Source organism: Plecotus auritus (genome assembly GCF_963455305.1).
Source record: "Plecotus auritus genome assembly, chromosome: 1".
Taxonomy (NCBI): domain Eukaryota; kingdom Metazoa; phylum Chordata; class Mammalia; order Chiroptera; family Vespertilionidae; genus Plecotus; species Plecotus auritus.
Genome location: NC_137770.1, coordinates 193541831 through 193567498, shown reverse-complemented (window position 1 = coordinate 193567498; position 25668 = coordinate 193541831). Strand labels below are relative to the sequence as shown.

The following is a 25668-nucleotide window of genomic DNA, read 5'->3' as shown; positions in this document are numbered from 1 at the left end:
CGATTAGCAGCTTAGGCCTGCTCCCGTGGGCCTAAGCCACCAGACATCCCCCGAGGACTCCTGGACTGCAAGAGGGCACAGGCTGGGCTGAGGGACCCCTCCCTCCCCCAACTGCACAAATTAATTTGTACCATGTCTCTAGTAATTAATAAATAATAATATAAGAATACTAGCTGAAACCGGTTTGGCTCAGTGGATAGAGCGTCGGCCTGCGGACTGAAGGGTCCCGGGTTCGATTCCGGTCAAGGGCATGTACCTCGGTTGCAGGCACATCCCCAGTGGAAGGTGTGCAGGAGGCAGCTGATCGATGTTTCTCTCTCATTGATGTTTCTAGCTCTCTATCCCTCTCCCTTCCTCTCTGTAAAAATATCAATAAAATATATTTTTTAAAAAAAGAATACTAGAGAAATTCATGCACAGCGGCGGGGGGGTGCGGGGAGTGTCCCTCAGCCCAGCCTGCACCCTCTCCAATCTGGGACCCCTCGAGGGATGTCTGACTGCCCGTTTAGGCCCGATCCCACTGGCAGTCAGACATCCCTCTCACAATCCAGGACTGCTGGCTCCCAACTGCTCACCTGCCTGCCTTCCTGATTGCCCCTAACCGCTTCTGCCTGCCAGCCTGATCACCTGCTAACCACTCCCCTGCCAGCCTGATTGATGTCTAACTGCTCCCCTGCCAGCCTGTTTGCCCCCAACTTCCCTCCACTGCCGGCCTGGTCACCCCTAACTGCCCTCCTCTGCAGGCTTGATTGCCCCCAACTGCCCTCCCTTGCAGGCCTGGTCCCTCCCAACTGCCCTCCCCATCTTGTGGAGGCCATCTTGTGTCCACATGGGGGCAGGATCTTTGACCACATGGGGGCAGACATTTTGTGTGTTGGAGTGATGGTCAATCTGCATATTACTCTTTTATTAGATAGGATACTGTTTCACATACAACTATAAATCTACTTTTGCCCCACCCTGTATGAAAAGATGTTCAACTTCACTAGTTACTAGGGAAATGCAAATCAAAACCACAATGAGATACCACTTCACACCTGTTAGGATAGCTATTATCAACAAAACAGGTTGGAGAGGTTGTGGAGAAAAAGGAACCCTCATTCACTGCTGGTGGGAATGTAAACTTGCACAGTCACTATGGAAAACAGTATGGCAGTTCCTAAAAAATTAAGAATAGAGTTAATATATGACCCAGCAACCCCTCTTCTAGGCATCTACCTGAAAATTCTAAAACATGTATTAGCAAAGATCATGCTTATGTTCATTGCAGTGTTATTCACAGTGGCCAAGACATGGAGACAACCAAAGTGTCCTTCAGTAGGTGATTGGATAAAGAAGATGTGATACATATACAAAATGGAATACTACTCGGCCATAAGAAAGGATGAAATAACAGCATTTGCAACATGGATGAAACTTGAGAACATTATGCTAAGTGAAACAAGTCAGTCATAAAAAGTTAAGAACCATATGATGTCACTCAATTGTGGGATATAAAACTGAAACTCATGAACACAAACAGCAGTGTGGTGATTTCTAGAGGGAAGGAAGTAGGGGGAGAAGGGGGCCCTTATATAAGGTGACAGGGGAAGATTTGACTTTGGGTGGTGAGCACATGGTACAATACACAGATCTTGTAACATAGAAACCCACACCTGAAACCTATGGGTTCATGTTGACCAATGTCACCCCAATCAATTCAATTAATAAATATTTTTAAAAAGAAATAGCGGGAGGGAATAATGGCGGCGGAATAGACAGACGTGTTCCGAGCCTTGTCCCGGAGCAGAAAGAAAGAACAGCTGAGGGTCGCACAAGGAGTGTTTGTTGGCTGGTTGGGAGACAGCTGAATTCCAGAAGGAGGTGGGGGACTGCTGAACGGGGTTCCCCTGACCTGGCAGCACCAACTGTGGCTGGGTCCCCTCCCAGAGCTGCGGGGTTGGACGCGGAGTCTGCGCCATCTTGATCCGGAAAGTGGAGCTTATCTGAAGCCTGAGAATCCACAACGGCGGCACCCCAGGAACAGCTGCGAGCCCCAGAACAACGCTCCCCAACTGGCGCAAGCACACGGGTTCAGAGGAGCTCTACACTCCACCACGGAAAGGTCAGATTTCGCCTGGGATAAGGTGAGGTCTCTGGTCCCGGCGGGAGAGAGGAACGCACGTTTTGCGGGAGCTGGAGGACCAGGGAAGTCTGTGCCTAGAAAAATCCGTGGCTGTAGGGGCTGGCGTGATCTGTGATTGTGGAAAGGGGTCCTCAGAGCTGCTAAGAGAAGGGCACTCTAAAAAGCAACCCATTTTGATCTGAAGTGCAGGGACACCCTAAGAATTTCAGGCAGTCCAGACTTACGCGCAGCCCCTGCGTTCCCTGGGTGCCTGGGCTTACGCGGAGTCCCGGAGTACACACAACTGGGCTTTTTCCTCTTGAAATCCTTGCTTCTGATTACTAAGCCCAATACATAGGATCACCCAGTTGGGGACACCCTGGGAGACTGCAGGGGAAGGTTGTTTTTCTGGAACCTGGGGATCGGAGCGGGGAGTGACCATCAGAGAGTCAGCTCTGAGGCAGACCACTCCCACAGGCCTGTGACGAGTGCCACAGGGAAAGAAGGCTCTAACACTGCCTAGAGAGGCCATAGATAGACCCGGAAGTTAATCCAGAAACACTGCCACCCAGGGGCTGAATCACAAATCGACTCTTGTGTAATCAAAAATAAAGGAATACGAGAAATTAAGACACACCGCCTGCTTAAAATCAGGACTGGCTTACAACACCGAAGAGCAGTGGATCGCAGGGAACTGCAATACTGTCTGGACTGAGAAACAGGCATGCCAAACAGAAAAACAGAGGAAGTGAATGACCTTCACTACTTCACATTTTATTTTTACCTTTTATTTTTTTATTTTTTTTATTTTATTTTCATTTTTTGCATCTTTTAATCAAGAAACTTTTTTTTTCTTTTTTCATCACTTGATTTTACCTTTTTAATGATTACATTTTTATTTTCAATCCGTATTATTACTACTGCTATTTTATCTTTTTTTTTTTTTTAAAGTGTCATTTTATTTTCTCTTCATTTTATTTTGGGATTAGGGTTCTACATTCTATTTTTATCTTTCCTTTAGCATCGTTTTACTCTATCTCAACTCTACCTTTAGGCCATCACTCTCTTCCTAACCTCCCCCTTTTCAGTGTCCTGTTTATATTACCCTTTTACTGCTTTAGATTTTCCCTATTCTTTCTGTTTACCCCTTGTTAAAATTTCACCCTACTTACATATCTAATTTCCAATCCTCTGCTCCAAGTCCACATACACCTCTCCCTTCGCTGTCTGAGCTATCCATAAACTTGTCCTTCTCTCTGTCCTTTTGTTGTTGTTTGCTTGAATGTAGATTATATCCAATTTTTATGCTTTTTTGTGAGATTGTTTTGCTTATTCTTCTTTTGTTTATTTTTTTGTTTGTTTTGTGCTTCAGCTTTCCCCTGCCTCACTCCATATTAGTTGGTGTGGTAGTTTGTACTAATCCCCAGGCACTTGTTGCTGGCATTTGCTGGGATTAGTGATTGTTCTATTGGAGTTTTATCCCCAATATATATAGTCTGTTCCCCTTTCTCTCTTAGTCACTTTCTTGTATCTCTTACTTTTTTTTTTCTTTCTCTTTACTTTCCCTTTTCCCAATTTCATTTTCTCACTCCTTTTTTCTTTTTTTCTTTCTTTCTTTCTTTCCCTTTTCCTCTTCTTCTTTCTCTCCTATCACCTAATTTGCCTTTCTCTGGTGGTCACCTTTATTGGAGGTTATTAATATCGTGAATACATTCCTGTTCAGTGCCTTGTGAGTTGTACCTGGTAGTGCTGTATTTTGTGCCTTTAAATCAACCCAGGAGAGAGAGAACTACATAACCAGACACCCAGAGAAGAGAGACCATGGGGAGACAAAGAAGCAGTCCGCATATGAAAGAAAAGCAGGCATCACCAGAAAAGGAAGTAAACGAAATGGAGGCAAGCAACCTTCCAGAAAAAGAATTCAGAGAAATGGTCATAAGGTGGCTGAAAAGAATGGAAGACAAATTCGACAATATGAGCAAGAACCAAGAGGAAATGAAGAAGAACCAAGAAGAAATGAAAAATGACATCGCTGCTGTAAAGAACTCAATAGAAAGCATCAAGAGTAGACTAGAAGAAGCAGAGGACCGCATCAGTGAGCTAGAAGACAAGATGGAAAAAAATACCCAAGAAAAGCAACTTCTAGAAAAAAAAATTAAAAGGCAGGAGGAGAGTCTAAGGGAACTTTGGGACAACACGAAACAAAACAACATCCGCATAATAGGGGTTCCAGAAGGAAAGGAAGCTGAGCAAGGAATAGAAAACCTCTTTGAAGAAATAATGACAGAAAATTTCCCAGATATAGGGAAGAAAAAACACACACAAATCCAAGAAGCTCACAGAGTCCCAAGCAAAATGAACCCCAAAAGACCGACACCAAGGCATATTATAATTAAATTGGCAAACACCAATGACAAAGTAAGAATCTTAAAAGCAGCAAGAGAGAGACAGAAAGTTACATACAAAGGAACCCCCATCAGACTAGCAACTGATTTCTCAACAGAAACTCATCAGGCCAGAAGGGAATGGAATGAAATATACAAAGTCATGCAAAGGAAGGGTCTGAATCCAAGAATACTGTACCCAGCAAGGCTGTCAATCAAAATTGAAGGTGAAATCAGGAGCTTCACAGACAAAAAAGGACTAAGGGAATTTATTACCACCAAACCAGCAATGCAAGAAATGCTAAAGGGTCTGCTATAAAAAAAAAAAAAAGAAAGAAAGAAAGAAAGAAACAGGAAGCGAAGAAGTAACACAGGGGTAAAGAATAGGAATGGCGACAAATAAGTACCTATCAATAATAACTTTAAATGTAAATGGATTAAATGCCCCAATCAAAAGGCATAGGGTAACGGATTGGATAAGAAAACACGACCCATATATCTGCTGTCTACAAGAAACCCACCTCAGAAAAAAAGACGCACACAGACTGAGGGTGAAGGGATGGAAAAAGGTTTTCCAGGCAAATGGAACTGAAAAAAAAGCTGGGGTAGCAATACTTATTTCTGACAAATTAGATCTCAAACTGAAGGACATAACAAGAGATAAGGAAGGCCATTTCATAATACTAAAGGGAGCAATCCAACAAGAAGAAATAACTGGTAAACATATATGCACCCAATACAGGAGCACCCAAATACATAAAAAAACTCCTGGAGGATATCAAGGGAGAGATTGACAGCAATACAATCATAGTAGGGGACTTTAATACCCCACTATCACCATTGGACAAATCCTCTAAACAAAACATCAGCAAAGAAACATCAATCCTAAATGACTCACTAGACCAGATGGAATTAATTGACATCTTCAGAACATTTCACCCCAAAGCCACAGAATATACATTCTTCTCAAGTGCACATGGGTCATTTTCAAAGATAGACCATATGTTGGGACATAGGCAAAGTCTCTTCAAATTCAAGAAGATAGAAATCATATCAAGCATCTTCTCAGACCACAGTGGTATAAAACTGGAAATCAACTACAATAAAAACAACCCAAAGAAATCAAACACATGGAGACTAAACAGCATGCTATTAAACCATGACTGGGTTACCAGAGAGATCAAAGAAGAAATAAAAAACATCATGACAACAAATGACAATGAAAATACTACAATCCAAAATCTATGGGACACAGCGAAAGCAGTCCTGAGAGGGAAGTTCATAGCTCTACAAGCCTACTGCAAAAAACAAGAAACAGGGGTAATAAATTACCTAACCCAACAACTCAAAGAGTTAGAAAAAGAGCAACAAGAAAAGCCCAGTGTAAGCAGAAGGAAGGAAATAATAAAGATCAGAGCACAGATAAACGACATAGAGACCAAAGAAACAATACAAAAGATCAACAAAACCAAGAGCTGGTTCTTTGAAAGGATAAACAAGATTGATGAACCTCTAGCCAGGCTCACCAAGAAGCAAAGAGAGAGGACCCAAATAAACAAGATCAGAAATGAAAGAGGTGAAATAACAACAGATCCCGCCGAAATACAAAGGATTGTTAAAAAATACTACGAACAACTCTATTCCAACAAACTGGACAACCTGGAGGAAATGGACATATTCCTAGAAAAATATAACCTTTCAAAACTCAATCAGGAAGAATCTAAACAGCTCAACATGCCAGTAACTATGGAAGAAATTGAAGCAGTCATCAAAGAGCTTCCGGCAAACAAAAGCCCGGGGCCAGACGGCTTCACAGGAGAGTTCTACCAAACATTCAAGGAAGAACTAAAACCTATCCTCCTCAGACTATTCCAAAAAATTCAAGAGGAAGGAACACTTCCAAGCTCCTTCTATGAAGCCAGCATCACCCTAATACCAAAACCAGATAAAGACAACACAATGAAGGAGAATTACAGGCCAATATCCCTCATGAATGTAGATGCCAAAATCCTCAATAAAATTCTAGCAAATAGGATCCAGCAGTACATCAGAAAGATCATACACCATGACCAAGTAGGATTTATCCCAGGAATGCAAGGATGGTTCAATATCCGCAAATCAATAAATGTGATACATCACATAAACAAATTGAGAGATAAAAATCACATAGTCATATCAATTGATGCAGAAAAAGCATTTGACAAAATCCAACACCCTTTCTTGATAAAAACTCTCAACAAGGTGGGAATAGAAGGATCATACCTCAACATAATAAAAGCTATATATGATAAACCCACAGCTAACACCATACTCAATGGGCAAAAACTAAAACCATTTCCCCTAAGAACAGGAACAAGGCAGGGATGCCCACTCTCACCACTCCTGTTTGACATAGTACTGGAAGTATTAGCCACTGCAATTAGACAAGAAGAAGAAATAAAAGGCATCCAAATTGGAAAAGAAGAAGTAAAGCTGTCCTTATTTGCAGATGACATGATATTGTACATAAAAAACCCGAAAGACTCCATCAAAAAACTAACAGACTTAATAAATGAATTCGGCAATGTAGCAGGATACAAAATTAACACCAAGAAATCTATGGCATTTCTATACACCAACAATGAACTTACAGAAAGAGAGACTAAAAAAGCAATCCCATTTTCCATCGCACCAAAAAAATTAAGATACTTAGGAATAAACCTAACCAAGGAGGTAAAAGACCTATATGCGGAAAACTACAGGACACTGAAAAAAGAGATAGAGGAAGATGTAAACAGATGGAAGAACATACCATGTTCATGGATTGGTAGAATCAACATCATTAAAATGTCCATACTACCCAAAGCAATCTATAGATTCAATGCACTCCCCATTAAAATACCAACGGCGTATTTCACAGACCTAGAAAGAACTCTCCAAAAATTCATCTGGAATAAAAAAAGACCCCGAATAGCCACAGCAATCCTGAGAAAGAAGAATAAAGTAGGAGGGATCTCAATACCAGATTTCAAGCTGTATTACAAAGCCACTGTCCTCAAAACAGCCTGGTACTGGCACAAGAACAGACATATAGATCAATGGAACAGAATAGAGAATCCAGATATCGACCCAAACCAATATGCGCATTTAATATTTGACAAAGGAGGCATGAGCATACAATGGAGTCAAGACAGTCTCTTTAATAAATGGTGTTGGGAAAATTGGACAGATACATGCAAAAAAATGAAACTAGATCACCAACTTACACCATACACAAAAATAAACTCAAAATGGGTACAGGACTTAAATATAAGACGGGAGACCATAAAAATACTAGAGGAATCCACAGGCAGCAAAATCTCAGACATATGCCAAAAGAACTTTTTCAGTGATACTGCCCCTAGGGCAATGGAAGCCAAACAGAAAATAAACAAATGGGACTACATCAAAATAAAAAGCTTTTGCACAGCAAAAGAAACCATCAACAAAACAACAAGAAACCCCACTGTATGGGAGAACATATTTGCAAATGGTATCACTGATAAAGGTTTAATTTCCAACATCTACAGGCAGCTTATACAACTTAATAAAAGGACGATAAAGGATCCAATAAAAAAATGGGCAACGGACCTAAATAGAATCTTTTCGAAAGAAGACAGAAGGAAGGCCAAGAGACACATGAAAACATGCTCAAAGTCACTAATTATCCGAGAGATGCAAATCAAAACAACAATGCGATACCATCTCACACCTGTCAGAATGGCTATCATCAACAAATCAACAAACGACAAGTGTTGGCGAGGATGCGGAGAAAAAGGAACCCTCGTGCACTGCTGGTGGGAATGCAGACTGGTGCAGCCACTGTGGAGAACAGTATGGAGTTTCCTCAAAAAACTGAAAATGGAACTCCCATTTGACCCAGTAATCCCACTCCTAGGAATATATCCTAAGAAACCAGAAGCACCAATCAGAAAGGATATATGCACCCCTATGTTCATAGCAGCACAATTTACAATAGCTAAGATTTGGAAACAGCCTAGGTGCCCATCAGCAGATGACTGGATCAGAAAACTATGGTACATCTACACAATGGAATACTATGCTGCCGTAAAAAAGAAGGAATTACTACCATTTGTAGGCACTTGGATGGAATTAGAGAACATTATGCTAAGTGAAATAAGCCAGTCAATGAAAGAAAAATACCACATGATCCCACTCATTTGGGGATAATGAAAAACATTATAAACTGATGAACAAAAAGATAGTTACAGAGGCAGTAAAGCATCAAACAGACTGTCAAATTACAGGGGTAAGATTAGGGAGAGGTGGGGGAAATAAGAGATCAACTGAAGGACTTATATGCATGGATGCAAAACATTGGGGGGTGAGGGCATGTATGGGAGTGGGGTGGGGGTGGGGGGCAATGGTAAGATATGTACACATATAATACCTTAATAAAAATTTGAAAAGAAAAAAAAAAAAAAAAGAACCATAGTGATACCAGCTACTGTAAGGGAACTAGGAGGTGCCTCATACTGTCAAGATTGGTGGCTGGACCAGATGATTTTAATTTTATAGTAAGTTTTTATTGGTTTTATATGAAGATGAGGAAGAGTGTAATATCATAGCTTTTAATAAATTTGTGGGTTATGTCCCAAAAAAAAAAAAAAAAAAAAAAAGAAATAGCTAAATTAACAGTGCTTTTTGTAACTTTAGCATGTGACCCTGTGCACCTGGACTTGTGAATTCTCCTGAAGGCTCAGGCAAGACACAAATTCAACAAGACACAGGGGCAGGGGGAGGAGGGTAAAGCCAATAGTCTGTTCCTTTACACAAGGAGGAGTAATACTAGATATAATCTCTGGTCACTTCCAGCTCGAAAGCTCTGTGATCATTACTTGCTATGACTGAAGATGGTGGTGGTGTTAGTAGTAGTACTAGTATTTCATTTAAAGTGTATTTTTTGAGGAGCTACTATGTTCAAGACTCAATTAACATCAGTGAGTAAAACATTTTAAAAAAAAAAAAAAACCTGTCATCTTGGAACTTATTCTATTAGTGGGAAAAAGAGATGTTAATACATAAAATAAATTACATAGAATCTTAGAATGTGAGGTGAAAAAATGGGCAGTTGGACGTTCTTTGAGCAGAAGCAGGTTGCAATTTTAAATAGGGTGGTCATGGAGAAGGTGTTGATAAGATGGTATAGCTGTATTACTGTTGAACAGAGGAGAGATGCTGTAGACTTCCCCCTTCCCTCCTCTCCTCCCAGCAAAGAAAGAGCTCTTTGTACTCATTTGCAATGTTTGGGATAAGGAAAGGTGGCTCTGAATTCCATGCCCTCTCCTTTCAGCTCTACTGCCCAGTACTGGTTTTTATCATTGCATTTTCCAACCCACTTTCCTGAGAGGCAGTATGGTGAAGGGGTAAGAGCACAGGCTCTGGAGCCTGATTTCTGGGACTGGGGTCCCAGCTGCACCACCCATGAGCTCTACAAGCTTGCCCAAGTCACTTAGCCTCTCTGTGTCTTACTCATCTCATATGAAAAATGAGACAAACAATGGTATCAACTGCTTAAAAAGAGAGAGAGAGAGAGAGAGAAGACAGGCCCCAAATGGAGTCACTTGTGCTAAACCCCATGTCAGCAAAGACTTAAGTGTAGTTTCAACCTCTCCCAAGAATGTAACCTAAAATCTGGAATTGCATGGTCAGCACTAGTGCATTGGAAGGTGACCTTGCCTGAGACAATTCACTCTTTGCTAGTAACTTCCATTTCCCACCCACTTCTGCCTATAAAGGGCTTTCATTTTGCACAGCCCTCTGGAACTCCTTTCTATTTGCTAGCTGGGATGCTGCCCAATTCATGAATGGTTGAATAAAGCCAGTAAGACTTTAAATTTTACTCAGCTGAATTTTTTTAACACAACCTGTAGAATTATTCTAAGGATTGAATAGGTGAATGCGTATGAAATTCTTCAAGCAGTGTCTCAGAGCTGGCTCTGGGCCTTGCAATGCAGCCATCACACTGTCTCCCCAGCTGTCTTATTTAGTGGTTGGCTTGAGCAATGACTTCAGGAGATTACAGTAATCATCAGAGTGTAGAATTAAAATAATAAAGAAAAACAATCAATGTGGGAGGAGAGAGAGGGGCAAGATTATTTGGCCTGTACAGATCATTTATGAAAACAAAAGAAAAGCACAGAGCTAAGCAGCTAAATCAGAGGTTGCAATTAGCTCAATTGTGGAGTAACTTGGTCCCATTTTGAGCAACAATAGCAAGAGTGATCACTGTTAATTGAAGTAAATTAAGTATTCTGACTACTCAGCTTTTATAAAGATTTGTAAGCCAGTACAAAGATCCAATTTTCATGAATTCTTCTCCATACTTCGTGTGGATTCATCTTTTATTTATTATGCTTCTTTTCAGACCTAGCACACTTTTCTGCAGACTAAGAAAACAAGATAAGTATGTCTACAAAAGCTCATCTTTCAGAACACATTATGTGAAAGTAAATGTGTATATGTGTGTATGAGCACACAAGCCTATTTTTAAATAACTATAGCCCAGTCTTGATTATGTAAGATTCTGAAAAATCTGAAAGGAAATAGAAGGAGAAAAGGAAGAAGAAAAAGTTGCCGTAGTGTCCTTGAGACTCAGTAATACAGGAGCCAAGAAGAAAACTCTCTACAATCACAAGGGAAATTCACAATTTACAAAAAAGTTCACTATAATGTCTTAAGTACTTGAAAAAAAAACCTAATGAAATCAGAGTGGTGATGACACAGCTGAACAGAGTACAGTTTGTGGTATTTACCCCCCCACACACACACACACACAAATGCAAAAAAAACCAGTATATTAAGTATGATTCTTAAATGCCCCTTTTGCATGTATAATTTGCAAGATTCATCAACATCCCTTTATTTCTGCTACCCCATTACACTATTTTGGCAGCCTGGAATTGCTGTGACAAAAATCCATGTTTTATTTGTAGCTCAAAATAGTTATTTTTTTTTCAGGTGTATGTGTTAGGGGGTGCTGCTGCTAATTGCTACTGTTTCAAATATATCCTGAAATGTGTATTACATGGGCAGTTATGCATGAACCATTGACTAAGGACATGTTCTTGAACCTTGTTTTCATGCAAATGCAGCTGGGATAATTACAGCTCAGAGGGGATTAGAGCAACATTTTTCATGACATTTGCCCTTAACTAACTCCTTCCTATTAGCAATGTTACTGCAGCAGACAATGACTATATTATACAACCTATGGATCTCAATGTGCTGTTTATTTTAAAGTGACAGTGACAACCTCAGCAGCTGCTGGGAGAGAATAATGGGTGCTCTAGCACTGGTGGTGGTGTAGCTAGCAGGAAGGCCTTATTTATGGAAATGCCTGCACCTCAAAAGGCAGGAGGTAATGTTACTGATGGGATTCTATTATGTATTGTAAATTTTATATCTATTAAGCTGCAATATGCTTGTGAATTACACCTGAACAAAAACAAAATGATTAAAATGTATTCCTTGATTCTTGTTTAAGATAGGAACACACAAAAACAGGAAGTACATTTCTTCTGGTCAGAAGACTGTTTTCTGTACCCAATTTTAATCCTGTAAATCATGACTACTTGGTCTGACCTTGAGTGTGTGTCTTTCCCTTTCAAAATTTCAAGATCACGAGGCTAAGAATAAAAAATTCCTAGGCTAGGGATATAACGTGATAACATTATGGAGGAATCACCAGTTTTCACTCTATTCCATTATCTCCATGGCTGCTACACTAAAAGTGAGGAAGCCCACATTTCCATAGGACTTTGTATTTACCATCCCAAACCCTCCACCCATTGAAATGCCTCCCTTCAATGAAGATAAAAGCCACAGGCCCATTCTACCCACAGTATTGACTTTGTCAGGCCCACTTATAAAGAATATTTACCCAACAAATGATAATGCTAGTGGTCAAACGGGGCCAATATTAACATTTAGAAAAGGCAATGACTATATATTTATTTGAGGGACAGAAATATTTTATAATTTAATTAATATTCTATAAGCATGGAATAAGGTATTTTTACCTACCTGAGAATGTTCTAGGTGCTGGCATAAGAAAACATACCAAGAGTAGTCTCTTCCATTCCCTGCCTTTCCTACCTCAGGCCTTCTTCTAGAGGCCTTTGGAGGAACAATAATACTAGTCCCAAGCTTATGAATTAACAAGCATAATTAAATGTCTACTATGTGCTTAAAATTATGCCAGGTACTTTCTGTGAAGACACAGAAAATTATGCTCATTTTACTACTAGGAAGGTCTTATGTTTCATTTATTAAGAAATGCTTTGCTTCTACAGAGCTGGAACCTGTCCCAGGATTGAACTTGAGTGCATTCTAATTGTTACGATTTAGAATTACTAAGAATTAGAGACCTATACAAACATATTTCTCCAATGCAAACTAGAGTTTAGTCTTCTCTAAATGCTGATGTCAGCTCAAGTCCATTGATATACTTTCCTTAATATTGTTGCTCTTTTATTTTTTTGCACTTTTTTTTATTGATTAAGGTATTACGTATGTGTCCATATCCCCCATTTCCCCCCCACCCCACTCCCATACATGCCCTCACCCCCCAGTGTCTTGCATTGCTCTTTTAGAACAAAGAGATAAAGTGGGACTCAAAGCACCAAGGCTCAAAGTAGTCTCTATTTGCAGAGGGTAGAATTACAAAGGAACATCTCTTACTGAGATACTGTTCTAAGAATTTTACATGGATCCACCTATACAATTCTCACAGAAATTCCATAGGCTGGTGCCATTATTTGTCTCATTTTATACATGAGACAAATGAGGCCCAGAGAGGCTAAGTAATCTGGGCAACGTTGTAGAGCTCATGGATGGTGGAACTGGGACTCCAGTCCCTGCAACCAGTCTCCAGAGCTTGTGCTCTTAACCATACTGCCTCTCAGGAGAGTGGGATTGGAAAATGCAATGATAAAAACCAAAACAGGGCAATAAAAGCTGAAAGAAGAGGGCATAGAATCCAGAACCATCCATCCGTATCTCAAACATTGCAAATGAATGCTAATTTCTTTGCTGGGGGTGGGGGGATAAAAGGAAAAGATAGAGGGAAGGAGAGAGGAAAAAGGGAGGGAAGAGAGAAGGAGGGAGAGAGGGAGGGAGGGAGGGAGGGAGAGAGGGAAGGAGGGAGGGAGGACAGACTGCAGTGCTTTTCCTCTGTTCAAAGTGATACAACTTTCCTTCCCATAAATTAGTGGTCTGTGTTGGCACACATGAAAAAAGATAATAACTTTGCAATGTGTATATAGCATCCTTTATCCAGCAGAGAGCCCTACAGCAAGTCAGCAAAAACAGCTCTCTGCCAAAAATGAACCTTCATAGCTTCCAAAAAATCTATTTAGAAAGCAAACAGCATTTAAATTTACTTGAAATGATACCCTTTTCTGTGACTGCTCCAGAACATGGGATTCTGTCCTTCTGGGGGAACTGAGGAATTTCCTCAATGCTGACTGGGTTGATTTGGACTTTGTGCCCTTTCTCAGGTCATGGGAAGAAGTCACCATGACCTACCAGCCTGGAAATTCTGCCAAGAGGCTGAGAGCCCTGGGAATCTGCCCAGCCAGCTTCGTGGAGGTCAATGAGCACAGTCTAGACATTAAGCATTAGTCTTAAAAGGAGGAAGACAGATACAATATAGTTTCAAAAGGCTGAGGAACCAACTGTGAGTAAATATCTTAACTACTGATATACTATCTTGGGCTGTGTTTTCCCAGGAACCTATTCATCAACACTGATGAAAAATTTGAATCTTCTAGTAGCTCATTACATTCTGTATTCTTAATCATCTTTTCCTGAAGGAAAATTACCTTGTCTATGTGTGAAGCATCACTTATGTCTATTAAAAATAAAAACATCATCTGCTGGGCTAAGAGATGATATGAGCACGTGCTGTGCCCACCCACACATCATTGGTGACAGTGGAGAGGCACAAATCAAAGCCAAGGGTTGGATAGAATAGAAAGAAGTCAACATGACCACAAATAATCCCACAAAGTACAGCCACCAACAGATGGATTTCCTTCAGGTTCCCACATAGTATAAAACCAATACTTTTTAGATGATAGGGATACATTTCCTAAATACCCTACTTTTTAAAGCTGTCATTTGTATGGGTTAATATCTCAGAAGTCCAGGGAGAACAGAGCGACACACACAGAGAGAAACAGCTGTTTCCCTGCCCAAAAAAAGTACAATAAACTAATGATAGTTGAATTTTTTCAATAAACTCTCCAACCTGAGGAACCTATTTCTAAGACTACAGACAAGAATTCTGGGTGGGACTCTAGGTTACCATATGTAGATGAAAGTTACAACAGGATAAAACAGAGCATTTTGATGGCAAACTGAAAAACCACTGTTTTTCATTTCCAAGTAATTTGTGAAACAGAAATCTCTAATCTTTAACACATCCCTGGGATTCATCTTATCCCTGACCCTCACCCCATCCATCACCCTCAGCTGTCCATCTCCCCTGGCCTATCTCTGGCCTATGACCCTGAAGTGGGAGTCAGGGTCAGGGCGAGGAGTCACAGGGAAGAGGTGAGAATATCTGTTTTGCACATTACCTTTAAATTAAAATGCTGAAAGTTCAATAGTGCTATGTCAGAATATCCCTACAGGAAAATTACTGAGTCAATGTATCTGGGTGCAAATATCTTGCACTGAGAAATGGAAAAGTATCAAGACACAAAAAGATATAAATATCAATAAACATAAAACAGTGGCAGGAGATGCTGTGGAGCATGCTTGAAGCTCATTTTCTGCTGTTCATTCACCCAGTACACACCTACCATGTGTCAACTCTAGTTCAATAGTGTGGGCTAGAGAGGTAACAGGAAGAAAGTCAGAAGATACGAACTAGATCCACCCTCCAAGAGTCTGCCTAAATTTAATATGTACCCTAGAGTAAGTCTTGGCATATTTGTTTTTCCTCTATAACATATTAACAATAACAACTGCCTTGCAATAAGAGGCACTCAATAAATAATCATGAATGAATGAATGAATTCATGTATATCCCCTAGATGTTTTGAGGCTTTCCAAATTAAGGAGTGAACTGGTTGGTCTTTGGCTGAAAATAAGAATAGGTGATCTTACAACTATATAAGATGGTGTTTAGGTAGTAGGCCTTGGAATACTTGCTGTCTTTGGCTAACCACTTAAATCCCCACCCCTCCCCCACACCAGCTAGCCATTAACATCTTATTTTAGTGTAGAAATTGACTTGACAAATAAAACCTGAAAATCAATATTATTTTCTCAACAATTATGAAAAAGAAAAACAGTGCTTTTTAGAATAAAATGGTCTCAAAATGATATCATACTAATGAACAATCATGTATATAGCAAATCCATTTATTAAATAAATCTTTATTGAGTTCTTACTACCTGTGGGATATTATTTTATTATTCATAACTGAATCAGCCATTGTTCCTTTCCTCTAAGAGCTGACTTTTTAGGGGAAAACTGGACCCATAAATTAGCAGCTAGAATCCAATGGCAGAAGAAGATAGCAAAACACTAAAAGCAGTGGTTTTGGTATCCAACTGCTGTTTGACCCAGTGATCTCACTTCTAGGAATACATTCTAAGAAACCTGAAACACCAATTTAAAAAAAGTATATATGCACCCCTATGTTCATATCAGCATTATTAACAATAGCTAAGATCTGGAAACAGCCCAAGTGCCCACCAGTAGGTGAGTGGATTAAAAAGGTGTGGTACATTTACATAATGGAATATTATGCAGCTGCAAAAATGAAGGAGCTCTTAAACCTTGCCACAGCATAGCTAGATCTAGAGCCTCTTATGCTATGCAAAATAATCCAGTTAGAGAAAAACAAATATCACATTATCTCACTTATATGTGGAATCTAATGAACAGATAAACTAACCAACAAAATAGGTCCAGCGGTATGATGCATGGAACAGAATAACAGATCTCAGTGGGAAGGGGGATTGAGGGGTCAGGATGAGATTAGCCAAAGATCATATGTGCATAACCCATGGACACAGACAATAGTGTGGGGAAGGCCTGTGGCAGGGCGGGGGTTGGGTGGAAAGGGACCAAAAATGGGGGGGGGGGGGAAATGAGGAACATCTATAATACTGACAACAACTTTTTCAGAAAAAGTGAGGCACGGAACAGTTATGTAACCAACCCAAGGTCACATAAGTAGTAAGTGGCAGAACCAGATTTCAAAACCAGACAGCCAGATCCCAATAGTCCATGCTTTTGGAAGTCAATCATATAACTGTCCTAACAGAAATAAAGAAGGAAAAGCATTAGCCTACTGGTGAGGGGGGAGAAGATTCAGAAGAAACGTTTAACCGACTTTATATGTAAATAACTAGGCAAAAATCAAAAGGAGGCAGATATTGACTCAGTAAAATGAAGAACTCTGTCTCACTAGTGAACAGTTAGGCTCATAAAGTTCCCTGTCAACAGAATATCCAGGGAGAGGCTAGAAGTCCACCTATAAATGATATCAATGGCAGTAACTCCCAGGAAAAAGTGAGACTAGAGAACTCCTAAAGTCCCTCCTTTCTCAAAAGTCTATAATTTTTAAGAGCATTACATGGACCTCACTCTCAGGAAGCAGAGAACAAGACAAACTCAGCAGAACTCAATTAAGATGGAGATCTAATAGGCAATTAAAAAAGTATCAAGGTAATGAAATGGGTGGCATTCAGAACGGTGGGCACTCACACCACTAAAGATGATTATCTCTGCTACCTATTTTCATGTCAAGAAAATTCAGAAATGGAAACAGCACAGCAAACAATGTCATGGTATAAAATCCTAAGAAATGCCAAGTAACTAAAATATGAGACACTAATCAACTCATTATGCATCTGGTTTTCCATATCAATAGATGGCGTCAAAGAATTTATTTGAGTTGTTTGGACTGTGAAATCACTTCTTTCCCCTCAAGAAGGAGAAGATCTAGTTAAACCTGAGATTAAAGAGGCGGATAAAAGTGCCCCCTGGACAGCAATGGCCAGAAATTAGACATGCTGCTACTACTGGAGCAGGCAGTCTTGAGACGTGATCCATTTCAGGGATGTCTTCCATCAGACGCCAGGGAGGCTAATCCTTTTGCAAAGCATGACAGCTTCTCAAACTTGATTGTGGTGAATCCAAACCAGATTTTATGCTATATGATCAGCTTTCTTTCGCAATACAAAATCATTTTTATATTGTATTGGGTATTAAGTTCATTAGATTTAAATTTGCAAACAAAGACATAGATGCCTGCAATGCAGCCTGCTCTGGACTCCCTTGAGGCTCGTCTAGCAGAATAAAATGTCAAATAACAGCGAGATAGAAATATATTGAATCAGGGCTTCTCTATTAAAAAAAAAAAAAAAAAAAAAAACGCTGTCAAACGGTAACAGAGTTTTCCACTTCCTTAAAGAGAACCATTCAAATTTCCATCTCTGAAGACAGAGGGCTACAATGTGTCATTAGAACATTCTCATTGATACCATTGCTTTTCAAATGAATGTCATCAACTCTGAAGCCTTTATTACTCTGACAGCAGGCTGAAATTCTTAGAGGCTGACTTACCTTTCTGCAGTCAGATAAGGACTTCTCACTGCCCAATGTGCTGCAAACGGTGGTCTGCAAAACAGGAAGGTGGGAGATACATTAGAACTATCAGAGTGTAATGATATTGGCCCAGACCTGTGCATCTCCAATTCAAGGTGGGTACCACTTCCTGGCACCCCACTGATTTCTCTGGAATTTAAAAAGTATCTGCCTTTCACTGCTCCCAGTGCCACACACACACCCACAACTGGAACATTTATTACAGGCAACAATGACCCAGGGAAATAAAGATTCTTATTTATATTCATTTCATAAACAAGGTAATTGTAGCACAATTAGGTTGCCAAAGATCAAACACCTCAGAAATAGACCAGAACTCAGACAAGTTGTCTGACTCCAAAACTCACCTTCTCAACCACACCTGGTACTTTCTCTTACATTCAAGAGATATGTCCAAAATGTCAAAAGCCAAAAATCTTTCAAATGATAACTTTTATAAGCTGAGTGATGAATGGAGCTTCTCTCCATTCAGGAGGTTTGTGACTCTGAACAGCAATGCCAGGCTTGCATCTCATCTCTTCTTTCTTTAGCACATCATCATCCCAGTGATTGACATATTTGTGTATATATTTTCTTGACCTCATGAACTACTAGAAAGGCACTTAAACATTCAAGGCCAGTTGAAATTTACAAATTTGTTATTTTTGGATTATCCTATGAAGTGTTCAACTGAGCTGTGGTCACCCACATACATAGTATTGCTTTTTTTGTTTCAGTAAATCTTTCTTTTTCTTTAATTACAAAACTAATATGTATTCTTAATGAGTTAATACCCATTCTAACCTATCCTCCTGAGGTAACCAATAATAACAATTTGTGTTCATCCTTCCTCTACAATCACATGCATTACATATTAATTATATTTATTATACTAGAGGCCCGGTGCATGAATTCGTGCACCAGTAGGGTCCTTTGGCCTGGCCTGCGGGATTGGGCTGAAAATGGCTCTCTGACATCCCCCAAGGGGTCCCGGATTGTGAGAGGGTACAGGCCAGGCCGAGGGACCCCACTGATGCACAATCGGGGCCGGGGAGGGACATGGGAGGTTGGCCAGCAGGGGAGAGACCGTGGGAGGGCTCCAGTGTGTGTCTGGCCCATCTCACTTAGTCCCGATCGACCTGACCCCAGCAGCAAGCTAACCTACCGGTTGGAGTGTCTGCCCTCTGGTGGTCAGTGCACATCATAGCGAGTGGTTGAGTGGCCTTAGCATATCATTAGCATATTACGCTTTGATTGGTAGAACGGCCAACTAAACAACCAGACACTTAGCATATTAGGCTTTTATTATATAGGACTAGAGGCCCAGTGCATGAAATTCATGCACTCAGGGGGGTGGTCCCTCAGCCCGGCCTATGCCCTCTCACAGTCCGGGAGCCCTCAGGGGATGTCTGACTACTGTAGAGACGGGAAAGGCTCCCGCCACCACTGCTGTGCATGCCAGCCATGAGCTCAGCTTGTGGCTGAGTGGCGCTCCCCGTGTGGAAGCACACTGACCACCAGGGGGCAGGTCCTGCATTGAACGTCTGGCCCCTGGTGGTCAGTGCACATCATAGTGACCGGTCATTCCCCTGTTTGGTCGATTTGCATATTAGCCTTTTATTATATAGGATTGCATATACACACATAGAACTTCTTTCTTGAGATCACACCATCTTGTTTAGACTATATTGTCAACATCTTCCCAAGTCAGTTCATATAGACTGACTCATTATTCTCAATAGCTATGTAACATTCCATAATATGGATACCCATACTTTATGTATGCTTTCCTTTATTGATTGATATTTAGTGATTTCCAGGTTTTGATTCTTTTGTGTTGGTTTTCTTTGTTTGCTGCAATAAATATCCTTAGATAAATAGATAGATAAATATATATATATATATATATATATATATATATATACTAATAATTTTACTTTGGTTGAATAGGGTTAAAAGAACTAAAAGAAATGTATAATAAATACAGACTTTGATAAGGCTTGAAGATCTAATGTATATAAACTTTCTCCTATGCTCTCCTCATATTTCATAAAAATATTTACCACCTCACCTAGAGTTTTATTTTGTTTTGGGACAAGCACTAGGGAAAGTTAAGAATCTGAGCCAACACATGACCTGGCCCAAAATAATATGCAGTATTAAAGGACAGAAAACACAGATGTGGATACACACACCAAAAGGACCTTTAATGAAGAAAAAATAAACTTAAGATTTAGGTTGGGTGGGATCCTTAAATTTGGTTTGCTGGCAGTTTTGTGTTTTTATTTTGTTTATGAGGGAAGAAATACATGTTATTTAGAAAGTTTGAATTAAAAGGGGGAAAGGGAAAACAGGGAAGAATTTTGGTGGTGGAAGAAAAGAGGAAAAGCAAAAGTCAAAAGAGAGGAAAAGTTCATAAAAACAGACACCAGAATTACCAAGAAAATGACTCCCATAAAGAAACAGCCATTTTTGCTCAAAGAGAATGAGGGCACGTGATTCATTCTTCTTATCATAATCTGTCCCACTGATCTAATTTCAGCCCTGACAAACAGCAGCCGTGTTGGAGGACCAAGCATAGTCCTGGAGCTCTACGCCATGTTCATCTATGCTGCCGCCAGGTTTGCCTTCACTTCTCTCGTTTCTCTATGCCTTGGGGAAGCAAGGGAAGCCATCTTTGCTTGCTGTTCAAAGATTATACCACTAACGAGAAAGAGAAAAGCCAAAGGAGACAGTTCTCACATGCTATGGTGAGAACCCCACCTGCAATCTTTCAATCAAATACCTTCCTCGTGACAGTCATCATCTTGACACATTTGTATACCTGAGCATCCTGGCATGGGGCCCTCTGTTCACTCTCAGATTTCTGCTCCAGGAAGGTAAAGACCTAACAAGACTTGGTCACTGCTGTGGCCTCATTACCTAGCCCAGTGCCTGAGACAAAGAAGGTATGCAATTAATATGCATTGAATGGACGCCAAAAAAAAAAAAAAAAAATTACATAAGCAAAACTGTAGTCCTTGTCCCAAAACACTGTTTGGGAAGCATGATGCTGAAAACGCAGCTTCACATGTAGTAAGTAAAGCCAAAGAAGAGAAATAAAACTCCTGAATGGTAGTAAAATACGTTTTCTTTCTATTTAGCATATGTCCATTATCTATTATCCACTTGGTTTGGCTAAATCAATTTTTCAATGTCGGGCCTATGAACAATTTGAACTGGATAATTCTCTGTTGTGGGGGGTGGTGTGTGTGTGTCTGCGCTGTGCTGTGCATTGTAGGATGTTTTGCAACATCTCTGGCCTCTACCCACCAGATGCCAGTAAAACATGCCCCTCCCCATGTTAACTGTGACAAACAAAAATGTCCCCAGACATTACCAATTATCCCCTGGGGGGTGCAAAATTACCCCCAGTTGAGGACAATGGGTCTAAACTCTAAAGGAGCTAGTTACAGAAATTATTCTAATTCCCTGGCTAGTGCAACAATTTTTTTCCTGGAATTTCTCTTCTTGTCCATGATTTCAAATCTTATTCTCAGTCCTAAATGGAAGTCAAAATCAGAGGAGGACCCAAATTCCAGCTATTGAAGACTGTGTGCAGGCAACTTGAGAGACTAAATGCATTTTTAAGCTTCAGACACACCACTGGGGAGAGTAAATTAACTAACGTGTCTAAGAAGTCAGACATTAGTGCTATAAACCCAGGGAAATGATCTTTGAAATTAAACAATACCATTCAACCTTCAAGAACAGTGTCAGGTAACGGAGAAACACAAGGAAGGAGAAATGAGAGCCAGAGATGGGTGAAATTGGCCTCCCTGAACAAAATTAATACAATTAGCTCTAAATGTTACATTTGTAGAAAAGAATCCCTTGAGCCGAAGGACAAATGTATGGTGAACTCTCAGCACCTGGAAGGAGTGTGAAAGAGGTATGGCACGGGTCAATGAGAGTCCGTCTCCTTAATTTGGCCATTTTCTAAAGGGATTTTACTTATACGCTTGGTCAGTCTCATTCCGTTCCTGTCTAAAGACTATCCGGCATTCCAGTTCCCTAATTGCAGCTATTGTAAATGACTTTGGGTGGGCTTTCTAAACCTTCCATAACATGTTCACTTTAATTACTGAAAATGAAAGACTCAAAGCATGGCAACTTACCCATGCTGTGACCTTCTTGATTGTTGCATCAATATTTTTCTACTAAAGAGGAAACTCCTCATGAGTCCCCTCCACCAAAGTTGCAGGATGCTGCGTTTGTCACAGGAGCGCAAGCATAATGAAGCACCAGGGCTTTTTTGGAGTGCTGACTTCTAACCCTGTTGGCAGGGTGACCAGCATGGGGTGAACAGTACTGTGCACGGACCATTGTAGCAATTTCCCAAAATGAATCTTGAAAGGTGGGGCCCCACTGTTTTCCATTTATGCACTGATGCCTGAAATTTCACTTATTAGAGCTCAGTCTTTAGCATAAGGCTTTCAGTCATAATAGAGAAACCCTTGGGAGATGCTAGGGTGAAAAGGGGGAAATTGAATATTTCATGTCTTATAATTCGTTGGTCTGTTACACCTTAGAAGGAATGAGTTTATCAGATCCTTTCCTACAAGCAGATATTTAAAAAAAATAATAATTTCAAAAGCAGATTTAACAGGAAATGAAGACTTACATCATGAAGACATTGGATAGTCAATGGTGATGGGAAAAGGTCTAAAGGCACAGATGGCAGGTTAGACTCCCTAAAATGCAGACTGTGGGATGGAGGTGAGTATGCAGGAGGCTTATTAGAGAGTGCTGTTGGGATCTCCACTTGTAGAAGGAAGGTGAAGGAGGCAGGTCTGAGCAGAGGAAGATGTTGGGCTGTGGTGTAAATTCAGCAAAGGTCTCAGCCAACCAAATGGGGAAATCTAAAGATGGGACAGACCTGTCCCAAGCTGGGATGAGGCGAAGGGCTGCCTGGGAAGGGGCATCACCATAAGCAAAATGATTTTTTTTAATTTCTTTACTGATTAAGGTATCACATATTTGTCCTCATCCCCCATTCCCATCCCAAACCCCTCCCCACGCATGCCCCCACCCCCCTGTTGTCCGTGACCACTGGTTAGGCTTATATGCATGCATACAAGTCCTTTGGTTGATCTCTCCCCCTTACCCGCCCCTCCCCTACCTTCCTTCCCTCTGAAGTTTGACAGTCTTTTCAGCCAAGGGCAATTTCCTAAGAGGACTGACAGCAGAGGGCAGCCTAGCAACAGGGAGATCTGTGTGGTGCATTGCTGTGTCCACAATAATATATTTTACTTTGACACACTTTTGCTAAGGACAGATACTGGCTCTGGCAAACTTACTTTAGTTGAATGGTGACCCCTTATTAGAGCTTACAGTTTTGCCAGCCTTTTATGATAGTTGTTGGGCAGATAAACAAATGGACCACTTGCTCAGGAGGCGTTTAATTCTTGTCACTTCTTAATAGACCTCCTTGTGAGCTTATGATGGATTGCTGGCCTCAAGGTCTTGAATTTTTCATTATGAAACAAGGAAACTCATATGCATTTCCTTTTAGGTTATAATAGCTCTGGCTAATTTGGAGAAAATGGGCCTGAGTCTACCAGGTACATTGTTTGGAAATCAGTGAGTATACTGCCAACTTCTCTTCTCCATCCTCTGAGAAGGAATATTTGACTGAATACAGAGGTAAAGAGTTTTACAGGTGATCCACAAAAGCATCGCTTATAAGATGCATTTACATCTGACTTTGAGACACACAAATTATGGTTAATTCAGAAAACTGAGGTGCTTAAACATGTCTTCGTTAAATTATCATTAACAACCATGTGTAGAAATATTCCAATGGGCAGAAAGGCCAAGGCAACCCAGAAGGAAGAGTGACTTGAAATAACAACTATAAGGCCTTGGTCAGAGAACCCAGATGGAGGATCAGTGATGGATGGTTTATCCAGTCCAGCCTATGGAAAGAAACTTCTGGCAGGGCAGCTGCTTATCCGAGTCTCACGGGCGGGAATGTTTTGCAAAGTGACTGAACACTGAAAAGAGACTCCATATGTTCTATACTCCTTTTTAAGGGAGAGTATACCTCTGAGAGTTATTACAATGTTATTTTATTCCTGCTAAATTAGGTTTAAAAAAACTGAAATAGATACATTCTATCTCTGCTGAGACAATTTCTGCCATGGAATGTCTATAACTAAGATTTATATTTTACTAGTAAAATCAGCAAACATGTGACATGATTAAATTGGAACAAAGTTGTGTGCAAAAGAAGAGAATTGCATTGAGTATTAGATTATAAAAATTAAGGAATTCAGAAACTAAATATCTGCGATAGATGGTAGTGTTATGAAATTTTACGTCCAACATCAGTGCCTTTATGCGTGTGTGTGTGTGTGTGTATGTTTTGTTCTCAGCCAGATACCACCAAACAGAGGCCAGCTAGTTTTGATAAATGGTCAAATTCCATTGAAAGCTATGAACCATGTAAAGGAATGATGCCTGCATAAAGCATTTTCATTTGATACCTGCAATTTGCACCCCACAGACACACTGGATGATTTCTTACTCCTTGATGGATGTCATGACTAGGCCTACTCATATTACTAACAATTTGAAAGTCTCTTACCCTTGAATCGATGGCTCCCAAAAGTGCATACTACTTGGATGCTCTCACAGACGTTTTAGTCAGCCAATTTTAGGATTTCTAGTATGAATTTCCATTTGGTCTTCATATTTAGTAGGTTAGTATTGATACATGTACACTAAAAATAGTGGTAGCCCTCCAGGCAAAATATGGCATTTATATTTATTTATTTTAACTGCATAGTTATAAAATACAACCAGCTAAAGGAAAAAAATTATACCCTGGAATAAATGATAAAATTACAGTGTTTTCTTGTAGTCCATGAATACTGAAAATTTCAATTAACCAAGTGAAAAGCCATTGAATATGCCAGCAGGATTTATATCCCAGACTAATGACCATCATCTGCATCCTATTTAGCTAATGAAGGTTTGGAACACTTGTGGATAATTAAGGGAAAGCTGATGGGAGGAAATTTGAGCCATGGAAAGATCAAATCTATTTATGTCTGCATTTAAAACTAAACATATCTAATAGTTCACTCAATCAAGGCATAATGTCTGTTCATTTGGGATAAGATAGATTCTCATAAGTTATGAGCCACCAGCATGGCTTGGTGGTTGAGCATCGACCTATGAACCAGATTAGCTCCCCAAACGTTAAATTCATTCCTCATTCATTTAGTCAATAAATTCTTATTGAACACCTACCATGTACCCCTGTCCTTGTGGATCAAAGTGACAACACCGTGATTTCCCTAATGTTTTCCCACCACTTTCCCTCTTCTACCTTAATTACGTTTACAGCTCTGGGTTTCAGTTTACCCAAGTAACTACCATCCACCTGTCTGTCATAACAGTCACGGCATAGCTGCAATCCAGAGGCAGGTTGGGAAAGGATAGGTTGTGCAATAGGGTACCTCACTTGTTTTGAGACCTGGGAGAGT

At 40.3% G+C, this 25668-nt stretch overlaps 1 protein-coding gene across 5 annotated transcripts in view; it reads right to left on the bottom strand.

Annotated features, from left to right (window-relative positions):
• The window catches only part of RASGEF1B (RasGEF domain family member 1B), a 562949-nt gene that overhangs the window by 348958 nt on the left and 188323 nt on the right, over positions 1–25668 (bottom strand). For 4 of the 5 annotated variants that reach the window (XM_080666092.1, XM_080666088.1, XM_080666091.1 and 1 more), the window contains exon 3: positions 18116–18169. The exons of the other annotated variant lie outside the window; for it this stretch is intronic. Coding sequence is in view for 3 of the 4 variants with exons in the window: in XM_080666088.1 (XP_080522214.1) it covers positions 18116–18169 (54 nt within the window). In the remaining variant the exon portion in view is untranslated. The remainder of the gene's footprint in view (positions 1–18115; positions 18170–25668) is intronic. 5 annotated transcript variants of the gene reach the window in all.